The 11,202-nt window shown below is 46.2% G+C and overlaps 1 protein-coding gene across 1 annotated transcript in view; it reads left to right on the top strand.

Annotated features, from left to right (window-relative positions):
* Positions 1-11,202, top strand: part of Akap12 (A-kinase anchoring protein 12) — an 86,564-nt gene that overhangs the window by 41,852 nt on the left and 33,510 nt on the right. Inside the window, exon 2 of the mRNA XM_013352343.2 lies at positions 2,521-2,635. Within this exon, the coding sequence (XP_013207797.1) occupies positions 2,521-2,635 (115 nt within the window). The remainder of the gene's footprint in view (positions 1-2,520; positions 2,636-11,202) is intronic.

Raw genomic sequence — 11,202 nt, 5'->3', positions numbered from 1 at the left:
AGAGATGGCTCAGAGGTTAAGAGCACTGGCTGCTCTTCCAGAGGTCCTGAGTTCAATTCCCAGCAACCACATGGTGGCTCACAACCATCTATACTGAGATCTGGCGCCCTGCTCTGGAGTGCGGGCATACATCAAGGCAGAATGTTGTATACATAATAAATAAATAAATCTTTAAAAAAAAAAGGAGGAGGAAGAAGAAAGAACAATTAGCCTTGTTTACACTTTCCAATTAACCTAATGTTTATAGCCTTAAAAGTGGGTTTATGAGAGGTGATGTCTGTTTAATTTCCAATGTCATCTCTTGAGTTTTGCAGTGTCTCATGTAGCCCAGGGCAGTTTTGAACCCCTAACCCTCCTGCCTCATTCTCCCTCCCAAGTACCTGATATTGCAGGTTTGTACCACCACGCCTAACATATCAACATAGAACTTAAGATTCACTGAGCTGCTGTGTAACCCAGCTAAACATGTGATTCTGCCCCCAACCCTTACTCTGCTTGCTAAGTCAATCCAACCCAATCTGTGCCTAGTTCCAGTGCTACCCAGTTGAAATATGCTGGCGTTTTTGCTGATGGGCGCTGTGGAGACAGCACCCCTCCTTTCTCTTTTAGCCTTCATTTAAAATTCCTTTCTTTCATATTTTGGTAATCGAAGCCTTGAAGTGGAACTGTAATCTGAATCCCGCGTGTAATAACTGGGCTCAGCATGGGCATTTTGAAGCCCACGGTGTCGTCTTCAATGTCATTACGCGATGTTATTTCAGGAGAGGCGCGAGAGGGTGAAGGGCTTCGCTGGCAATAGGGAATAGCACGGTGAGATCAGTTTAGCACACCTCCAGTCTTCTGGATCTTGAGGCCACAGAACCTTCGAGAATGATCAGAACTGGTTTGTCCAGAGACTTCCATTGGCCCCTGAGCAGTGACAGCAAGAGGAGGTCTGAGCTTTGTCATTGGTCCTTCCCAGGTGCGCGCATGTGCACAGCACAGATGTGGAGGGCAGAGGATAGCCTGTAGCTCTCAGACACCTTTTACTTCTTGTTTGAGACGGGTCCCTCATTGCTCTGGAGCTTTACCAGTAGTCCAGGTTTGCTGACCTGTGAGATCCAAGGAAATCTGTCTCCATTTCCCATCTTGCCATCTCCGGGATTACAGAATATGCCATCTCACCTGGCTTTTGGTATAGGGAGAAAACTTTCTAAATAGTTTTACTTATTTTATGTGTATGAGTGTTTTGTCTGCATGTATTTGTATGAGTACAATGTGTACCTTGTTTCCTCAGAGGCCTGAAGAGGGTATCCGATTCCCTGGAACTGGCGTTCTAGGTGGTTGTAAGTCCCCATGTGGTCCTCTGTAAGAGCAGTCAGTATTCTTAACCCTAAGCTATCTCCCCCAGTGTCGCCCCCTCTTTGAAACTTTAGCATTTATTTGTGTGTGCTGGTGAACATACATGTGTGTGCATGAATGCTGTGGCGTGTGAAGGGCAAAGGCCAACTTGTGGGGGTTGTTTTTCTTCTCCTACCAGAGATCAAACTTGGGTGAACAGGCGTGGCAGGAAGTGCAGTATCCCCAGAACCATCGTTCCAGCTCAAGAGCTGGGCTTCACTACAAGGTGTTTTAGCAGATTTAGGAATAGGCATTAGTGGAAAAGAGGGATGCTCAGGGGAAGAATAGGATACGTCCAAGAGCGTGGGTGTGGGCTTTAAAACCAGAGTCCCTGAGATGCTACTTTATATGAGAAAAATATTTTTAGGGCCAGAGGCAATAGATTTCTTCCCTAACATACCAGGGCCCTGAATCCCCAACACTACAAGGAAGAGTGAAAAGAAAGAGACTAGGAAAGTCTGTCTTCCATGCTAGTGTGTGAACGCAAAGTGTAAGACTCACCGGAGTTCTTTAGTATAGTGTCTGAAGCAGGATCTTGACTAGTGATTGGACAACAGACTAAACAGACTTCTGCATACACTCACATACAAGGATCAATCTTTAGGACATCCTGCTGACTGAGGTTTCTGTCCTGCCCAGTCTCACAGCCATTCAGTCCCAAAGAAACACACGGAAGTCTACATTAATTATAAATTGGTTGGCCTATTAGCTCAGGCTTCTTATTAACTCATCCTAAATTAGCCCACAATTCTTGTCTGTGTTAGCCACGTGGCTTGGTACCTTTTATCAGTGAGGCATTCTCATCTTCCTCTGTGTCTGGATGATGACTGCAGACTGTGTCTTTCCTCTTCCCAGAATTCTCTTGTTCTCATTGCCTCGTCAATACTTCCTGCCTGGCTACTGTCCAATCAGCGTTTTATTAAAACAATACAAGTGACAGGGTACAAGACCATTGTCTCACAGCAACATTGTGTATTCTATATGGTTGCTAAAGATGGATATAGAACTTATTTTCATCATGGAGCCTCCGTTTCTCTGTGTTCCTCCATTTCATAGTTTATATTCTGGGAATCGAAGCATCGCTTTTAACTTGGACGAGGGGATTGAACTCACATATATGTGGCTTTGTTTCCCTCACAGCTCCTACAGAAGAATGGGCAGCTGTCCGTTGTCAATGGCGTAGCTGAACAAGGAGGTGATCATGTCCCAGAGGGAAGCCAGGATGGGCAGGAGGAAGAAGTCATTGTTGAAGATGGTAAGCTGTCCTTGCAGGCCAGGCTGGCTTCGGCAGGACACTGGGAGCTGGAGGGCAGGCCGTAATCACAGTGAGCCATGAACTGGGTTGTCGCAGACTGTCAACAGAAAGTGTTATATCATACTGCTTCATGGTGGATGATGGCAACAATACAGTCAGGTGGTCTCAAAAGGAGATATTTAACTGACCCTTTGGGTTCAGCCCTGTACTCAAGGGTTGACATCACGATCTATTTCTTCAATATTCTTACCTGGGACTTAGTGGTTTTTGTTTGTTTTTGTTTTGATTGCTTAAATCACTGTCCCTTCTCCATGTCTGATGTCAGATGTGAATCTCATTGGAAATACTAAAATCATACTTGCTTTAGAAAAGTGATGCCACCCTGAACTAAAAATTAAAGTAACAGAATTCACACCTCTCTAGAGAAGCCCATGTCAACCACACAGAGTCCCTGGAAGTTACATACATCCCTTTGCCTGAACTGTGATGTGCTTCATAGCTTCTGGCTCTTGAGTTGGGGAAAGGTCAATGCGCTGGTGCATCTTTAGCCAAAGTGTTGCTTCCATGTTGGTTCATGGGGCAGGAGCATTGGGGTCGTGTTCCATTCAATTCAAGATATGGTGGAGCCATTGAGCTACTCAGCAGCTAAAGGTGATTGCCACCAAGACTGCCGATCTGAGTTCAATGCCCAGGACCCACATGATAGAAGGAGGGAACTGACTCCCGAAAGTGGTTCTCTGACCTACACACGCATGCGCACACAAGGTATATAAATAAACATAATTTTTAGAAGATATATTCAATGAGAGTTTGACATCTTGTAATTTGGCTCCTGTGTGCAATATAAATAAGAGACAGATGAAAGGGCTGGGCATTTCCTCGCTGATTCTTTGCACACATGGAACCCGTTTCTCCTCTCCTGTGCCCCCATGGTGCTGCGTCAAGCCGGGAGCTGCTTTGAAGTTGGTGGGAACACTGATCTTCATATATTACCACAGATACCATATAAAGTCAGAAATGCGCACACAGTCTCACAGACGGAGTATCTCCCTGACCTAGTGCGAGAGTTTCAAATAATACCCACCAGACAGCTGGAGTGGACCCAAATCAAATCCCCAGGACCAAGCCTTTGTCCTTTCCACGTTCGTTTTCAATTAAGCCAAAGAGCGGCTGGTGTGTCTGTGTGTGGAAGGTTGTGTGTGTACAGGTGTGTGTTTGTGTGTGTGGAGACGCGAGGACGAGCGCAGGAGACAGCCACTTTGTTTTTTCACACAGGCGCTCTCACTGGTCTGGAGCTTTTCACATAGGCTCTGCAGACCCCAGGGACCGATCTGCCCTCTTTAGCACTGAGATTACATGCTCATGCCACAGTGGCTAGGCTGTCGTGGTGGATTCTGGGAATCTAACTCCGGATTTTGCTACAGACAGTGACACTTCCACAGCTCTCCAGTGCCTTTTTTTTTTTTTTCTTTATTCAAGACAGGGATTTCTGTAGCTTTGGAGCCTGTCCTAGAACTAGCTCTGTAGAGCAAGCTGGCCTCAAACTCACAAAGATCTGCCTGCCTCTGTCTCCCAAGCGCTGGGATTAAAGGCGTGCGCCACCATTGCCCAGGTCTCCAGCGACTTTAAAAGCTCCCCTTGAAGTCATTGTGGCTCAGGTGCTTCAGGGAAGTTTTATCACCAAGTTTTTCTACTTCTGATACTTCTCACCAGGGGACACAGGAAGGCGGTCAGTGGAAGATTAAATGCAATAAGAAATAAATAAGGCTAATAAGAGACTGCAAGAGATGAGAGGTGCCCAGAGTTCAGGTGGAGCCCGCTCTCTGAGATCAAGGGCAAGAGCATAACATTCGGGGACAGAAGAGAAGCTGGTCTCAGATGCATTAGCATCAGGGCTAGCGCTGAAGTGTGCAAGGCCCAGGTTTGATGCACAGACGTGCAAGCAATGAAAAGTTTATTAATAGAACTGAGAACAGCTAACGCCAGCACTTGTGGCCACCTCCCACATCACGTAAGTGTTAGAAGCCATGGCCTTGTGCATTCTAAGCATGCGCCACTGTCTGCCTACCTAGCTGCGTGGTCATTAGCAGGAGTCATGACAATGTCGTGGGCTAGGCAGTATTCCTGAGACTTGAACCAAGGTGATTAGAGTCTGAACTGACAAACACGGCACTGTCCCCGTGCAGGGCACACAAAGAAGCTGCCTGGAGGAAGTTTCCCATGAGCCTAACCTGCTGGTCACTGACTGCAGGTGGCCTGAGACAGCTGCAGATGTGCCCAGAACAAGAGCCACAAGTTTACCTAAAACGCCAGGAGATTTTTTTTTACAATCTTTTTTTTTCTTATTTTTTATCGATTTGATTTTATTGATGGCACTTTTCTTGAATATAAACTTTGTGGATGACAAAACTGTGTTGTAGTATCACAACTATGGACAGGCTGAATGAAAGCCCAGGGAGAAAATCCAGGACTAGGTAAGAGGGAGCTAAAATCAGTGTGGTTTGGGATCATTTTGTGGACAGTTTGAGATCTCTGAAATATGACAGAAAAAGAAAGCTTCTTTTTCTAAGTGATCTTCTTTTTTCAAAAAAAAAATTTATTATGTTTTACTTTCTTTGTGATGGGTATGTGTGGATGTTTGCCCATACACTCACTTATTTGTGAATGTGCAGAAATTTGAGTGAATTTGTGGGGTTTTTATCTGTCTGTATGTCATCTGTCTGCCTATCATCCATCTATCTATCTATCTATCTATCTATCTATCTATCTATCTATCTATCTATCTATCTATCTATCTATCATGTGCCTGTGTTAGTGTGTGCGTGTGTGTGTGCGTGTGTGTGCGTGCGTGTGTGTGTGTGTGCACGCCACAGTGCATATGTGGAAGCCAGAGAATTGCCTGCAGGAGTCAGCTCTCACCTTCTATTGTGTGAAATGGAATTCAGGTTGTCAGGTTTGAGCGCAAGCACCTTTACTCATTGTGCAATATTGCAAGTCCGTGAGTGGGCTTCTTATGTGACCTAGCTGTTATGTAGGCTGGATGTATGGAATGGAGTCAGGCACACGTCCCATAAGACCCTGAGAGCATGATGTCCCCTAAGAGTCTGTTTCCTGGAGGCTTGCTCTTTGCTGTCCTTTCCCTCCCCTCCAGATGTGATCTCTCAGGACGTTCCAGCCACATGGCTAAACACCAGCTTTTATAGAAACCCATTCTGTCTCCACCCATGACTGTATTCCATGACTTCCCTGAGGAGACCCAGACTGTTGACCATGGCTGGCCTGGGAAGTCTGGGCACAACCCAAATGTTGAGTGTTGGAAGAATGGAATGAAACAGACTCTGTCCTTCATAAGATCCTGAACTCAGCTTCTGGGAAAGGCTAACCATCCCTGGGGAGGGCTGGAGAGCCCGCCATGAGAGTCTCTTCCAGCGGCCTGTTCTAAGGCTATTCCTTTGCTTTTACCTTCATCTCTGCCTGGCCGTAATAATGCACAGCCCAGCAGAGCTGACGTGGATGGAATCCTCATGTTAAATTCTTCAACAGCATTTTTGCATGCTTTTCTTCTGATATCACTGTTAAGCCTGTAATTAGGCGCTTAAATTTTTTTATGTATATTTATTTATTTGCGTGCGTGTGTGTGTGTGTGTGTGTGTGTGTGTGTGTGTGTGTGTGTGACAGAGAGGAGGGGGGACGTCAGAGGACAGTTTTTGGGAGCTGGTTCTCAACCTTCCTTGGGAGTTCTAGGAATTAAACACTGGTTGCCAGGCCTGAGAGCAAGGGCCTTTATCCCTGAGCCATCTCACTGGCTGGAGACGCTCTAAGGAAAAGGTGTATGTGCACATGCATGCGTGCATTCAGAGGCTAGAGGAGGCCATCACCCTCCTTCTCGACCTTGTTTGGAGAGACTGGATCCTGCGTGACACTACAAGCTCACAGTTTCATCAGCCATCTTCCCGGATCTGCAGGCTCCCTCCCCCAGCGTTGGGGTGATAGCACCCCACAGCCCTGCCTGGCTTTCACATGGGCCCTGGGAATTCAAACTCAAATCCTCTGGCTTGCCCAGCAAGTGCTCCCCCCTCATCTCTCCAGACCCCTGTGGTTAGGTTAATGCGGTTCTTTCTGGAAATCAGAATCTACCAGAAAGATGACAATTGTATAAACAGAAACACAGTTTTGAATATGTAAACACTTCATTGTAGGCTTTGGAGGACTCTGGTGACTACTATGGTCCGCTTAATAATAAAAACAAGTTTGGACCCACGTTAATCCTTGGGAGAATTGGTCAATGGTGGCATTTAGGATTTGATGAGCTAAACTAATGAGAGTAAATGACCATCAAGGGGCATTCCTGCTGAAGGGTTTCTTTAAAGTGATAGGTGGTATTTCTGAGGTTGTGGGTGTAGTAGTGACAGAACAATAGCATACTGGGGGCTCTGGGTTTGATTCGCAGCACCACCAAAAAGAAAAAGGAAAATGTCATCCGGGTATGGTAATTTACACCTGCCTATGATTCCAGAATTTGGGTGCCTGACACAGAAGGATTGCTTCCAAGTTCAAGGCCAGCTTGGGCTACATAGTGAGTCTCAGAGTTCTTCTGATACCAATTTTCTGTATTTGATTTCACTGTTGTGATTCAATACTCTGACGAAAGCAATTTCAGACAGGGTTTACTGTGACTCACAGTCCCCATGGCAGGGAGGTTGTCAGCAAAAGCTTGACACTGGTCACGTGAGGTCTGCCACCAGGAGGCTGAGAGTGGCCATACAGTACTCAGCTGGCTTTTACTTCCCTGCAGGCCAGACAACACGCCCAAGGAATGGTACTCCCTTTTGTGGTGGTTCTTGAACCCCAATTAACCTAATGAAGATAATACTTCACAGGCAAGGACAGAGGCTGACCCAATCTAGAAAATCCCTTGTCCGTGTGCCTTGGAGGCCTAGGTAGTTCTAGGTCCTGTGAATTTGACAGTTAGCATCAACCATCGCAACTCAAGAACTGGCTGGCACCAGCTTTAGACAGACAGATATGAATGTTTCCCATTGCAACTTGCTTTCCTTTTCTGAAATTAAGAAATACCAATAATTCAATGACATAGACATTTTTTCTTTGTAAGATTTCTTCCTGGCCTCCCTCCCTTTTTCCTTCCCTCCCTTACCTTAGAAACTGTAAGTGATAGAACGGTTGACTAAATATATTCTAAACTGAAAAGTAGATTATACAGGTGGGGAAACAGGGGGCTATGGAACTTCAGAGTGAGCTTTTGAAATATTTAGCTAGGTGGTGGTGGTGCACACTTTAAATCCCAGCACTCAGAAGGCAGAAGATGGTGGATGTCTGTGAGTTCGAGGCCAGTCTGGTCTACAGAAAGAGTTCCAGTACACCCAGAACTCCACAGAGAAGCCTTGTCTTGAAAAACAAAACAAATTTTACTTATTTACTAGTGTGTGTGTGTGTGTGTGTGTGTACATATATAAATGCCCCATACCTGCTAGGCAGGTGCCCCACCTCATGGCTACACTCCATACTGCCTGTTTCCTTTCTGAGATTTGCCTTATTGCAGAGTCTATGTACCAAAAACGACACTTCTCCGTCTTCCTGGTCACATGTGTAAAAGAACAGTGGTGTTTGCTTTCGGTCGCTTTTCTTCACATGGGCATTGCACGGTTGGCATACGCAGAGCTGAGGGCATTTTATGCCAACGGCAATGGCCGTGGTGTTTGTCCTCCACTGCTATGTGGTTTGAAAGAATTAGCCAGGTGAGCCAGCGCATGGCTTGCGCATCCCAGAATACAGGGTAGTATTTCCATTACACGTTCTGAGCCTGCAGCTCGCCCTCCCCCATCCCCAAGGGCCTTGGTTCACGCTGAGGTCTCCAGAGAGTCTAGTCCTCATTTCACAGTAACCCACTTTCCTACAGCTCCACGCTATTCCCCAGGTGCAGGCGTCAGTGGAGGACTCGCGACTCAATTATTTAAAGGCTGAATTTGCCGCATCGTGGAGAATTCATTTTGTGATGGTGCTTGTGTTGTCACTAGTTTTATTGAGTCTGAGCTTTCCCATCCCTGGTGCTGAATGCCTTTGGGCTATGGAAAGACCAACGGTGGCCGCTGCGTAATGACCGTCCTCCCCGTGAGCCTGTTACCTTACCGACAATCCTTAGCTTTATCTGGAGCACAGGTGCGCTAAGACCTGCTCTTGGTTTCTGTGACAATGACCCCACACTTGCTTTTTCCCTAAGGGGTGCTTTCCCTACTCAGAAGAAATAATTTATGATTTATCTTTTCTATTTCTAAGCTTGTGACATAATCTTGCTTAGATTTTTAGGAAGACCTTCCGGCCACCCCGATTATCCTCCATTCTACCTGTTTTTCTTGTTACCAGCTGTTAACATCTGGCATCTGATGCCTGTCTCCTCCATGATGGAGAGTAGGGTCAGGGCTGGGGAGGTAGTGAAGGTGCTCCTTCCCTGTGGTTAGATTTTGTAACCTGCCTTGCTTTATTTTTGTTAAGAGTCTCCCTGTCTAGCCTAAGATGACCTCAAACTCAGGGTAGCCTTCCTGCCTCTGCCTGGCCGGTTCTGCCATTATAGGTGCAAGTACTGTGCCTGCCAGTACCCTGGACTTTTGGGTCTTGTTGCATGGGGTGAAAGAAAGCTAGAACCCTTCCAGAGCTCCCAGCTGGGCCCTAATGTGTGCTTCCTGCTGGCGCGCATCTGTAATCACCCAGACTTGTGCAGTGAGTGAACAAGGATTCCTGGAAATCTCTGTGGACAGAGGGAAGGCCTCCTGCCCACAGCACACGGTTTGTGTCCAGATCCAGTAACGGTGCACGGTGTTTTCTCAAGCTCTGTCCTGTTGTTGGTGGTGTTTTGAAAACTGAAGAGCGCTAATGCAAAGTAAGCCTTGAACTCGGGTGAAGGCCTTCATTGTGCCATCCCTCCCTGCTCCCTGCTGGGGTTGGAAGAGCCCAGGCAATCCTCCTGTCTCAGCTTCCCAAGTGCTAGGATGATAGGTGCATGCCACTGTGCCCTGCTTCTTTGTCCTCTTTCTAAATTATTTGATTAGAGAAGCAAAACTCAAGATGAAGGTGTTTAATTTCATACACATACACACGTGCATGTGACCTTCGTTTGACTGTGGAGTCCGTTTCTACCTGTAAAATGAGCGTTCTCATCTATCTCCAAAGCCTGACTCATCAGTATTTCCCCTTTGGGCCAGAAACCACAGAGGATTAGCTAACATAGGCACCTGAGCATCCTGAGTCAGGTGCTTAAAATGTCATTATGCATATTTAGAAAATGATTTCTTTGATTTTTTTTTTTTTCTCAACCTGACGCTAAAACTCATTTTCTGGATTTGAAGTTTTAATTTTAATTGGATGAAAGGTTTGGGAGGGAACATTGTAGTCAACAATAGCTTGCTTCGGGGTCATCTAGGGGTGAGAAAAGGAGGTTAGCGGCTTTATAGTGAGTGTGGTCCCAAGATGTCACATGGATTTCTGGTACGTTTGTTATGCTGAGCTCCTGGAAGGTTGGGACTGAACAGGAAGGACAGATGGAAAAGATGTTGACAAAAGCCATTGCTTCCCTGTCAGCTAACTCTGGAGGTTAACTATAAAAGGCTGTAGTTTCCTGCTGTTCTGCTAACTCTGGAGGTGTTGCCTATAGAAGGCTCGAGTTTTCTGCCGTTCTGCCCCCTGCACTGTTTGGGGCTGTGTGCTTTGCCGGGGTGATTGGGGAGGGCAGCGAATGTGTTCTGCTATCTGACTTTCTGCCGCTATGAAGAAATACTGGAAGTTGACTGGTAAAGAGAAAAGGTTCCGTTTGGCTCCTGCTCTGTAGGCTGTAGTCCAAGAATGAAGGCATCTATTGCTTTGGGTCTGGTCCAGATAACCAGGACCAGAGCACATGAAGGAATGAGATGTTCACCTCATGCTGGGAAGCAAAATGAACAGGAAGGCTGTCCCATAATCCATTTCAGGGGTGTGCCCCAATAACTTAAGGCCTCCCACTACAGTCCCCCTTCTGAAGGCTTGTGGCACCCTCCAATAACACCACAGGGAGGGGGTGGATGTCCAGCATTCCAACCGTAGCAGTTAGGCAAAGGAAATGTATTCTCTTGGTTTAAAAGTCAGCCTCTGGGCCAGCAAGATGGCTCAGCAGGTAAAGGCAATTGCCGCTCAAGTCTGGTGACCTGAGTTCAAATCCCTGGAACTCACATAAAGGTTGAAGGAGAGAACTGGTCCCTCCACAAAGCTGTCCTCCAGACACACAGCCACGCACACATACACATAGCAGACACACAGACACCTAAAATCAGTACATGACAACCTTGAGGTTTTCCCATTTGAGGCCAGCTTGTTTTACATAGTGAGTTCCAGGCCATCCAGGTCTCTAAAATAACAACAACAAATTTCTTTACCCCAGCTTGTGCTAGTACTTTTGAGGTATTTTTTTTTATTGCTGTTATTGCTCAAATGTCTGTTTAGAGTAAAGTCAAGTAGTCCCTGGCCCTCTGGTGATATGTGCATTAGTTATTGAGGTGAAAAAATAATATATGATTAGTCTA

Source organism: Microtus ochrogaster, linkage group LG9 (genome assembly GCF_000317375.1).
Source record: "Microtus ochrogaster isolate Prairie Vole_2 linkage group LG9, MicOch1.0, whole genome shotgun sequence".
Taxonomy (NCBI): Eukaryota; Metazoa; Chordata; class Mammalia; order Rodentia; family Cricetidae; genus Microtus; species Microtus ochrogaster.
The sequence above is the reverse complement of the archived record's forward strand: the minus strand, read 5'-3'. Positions and strand labels throughout refer to the sequence as shown.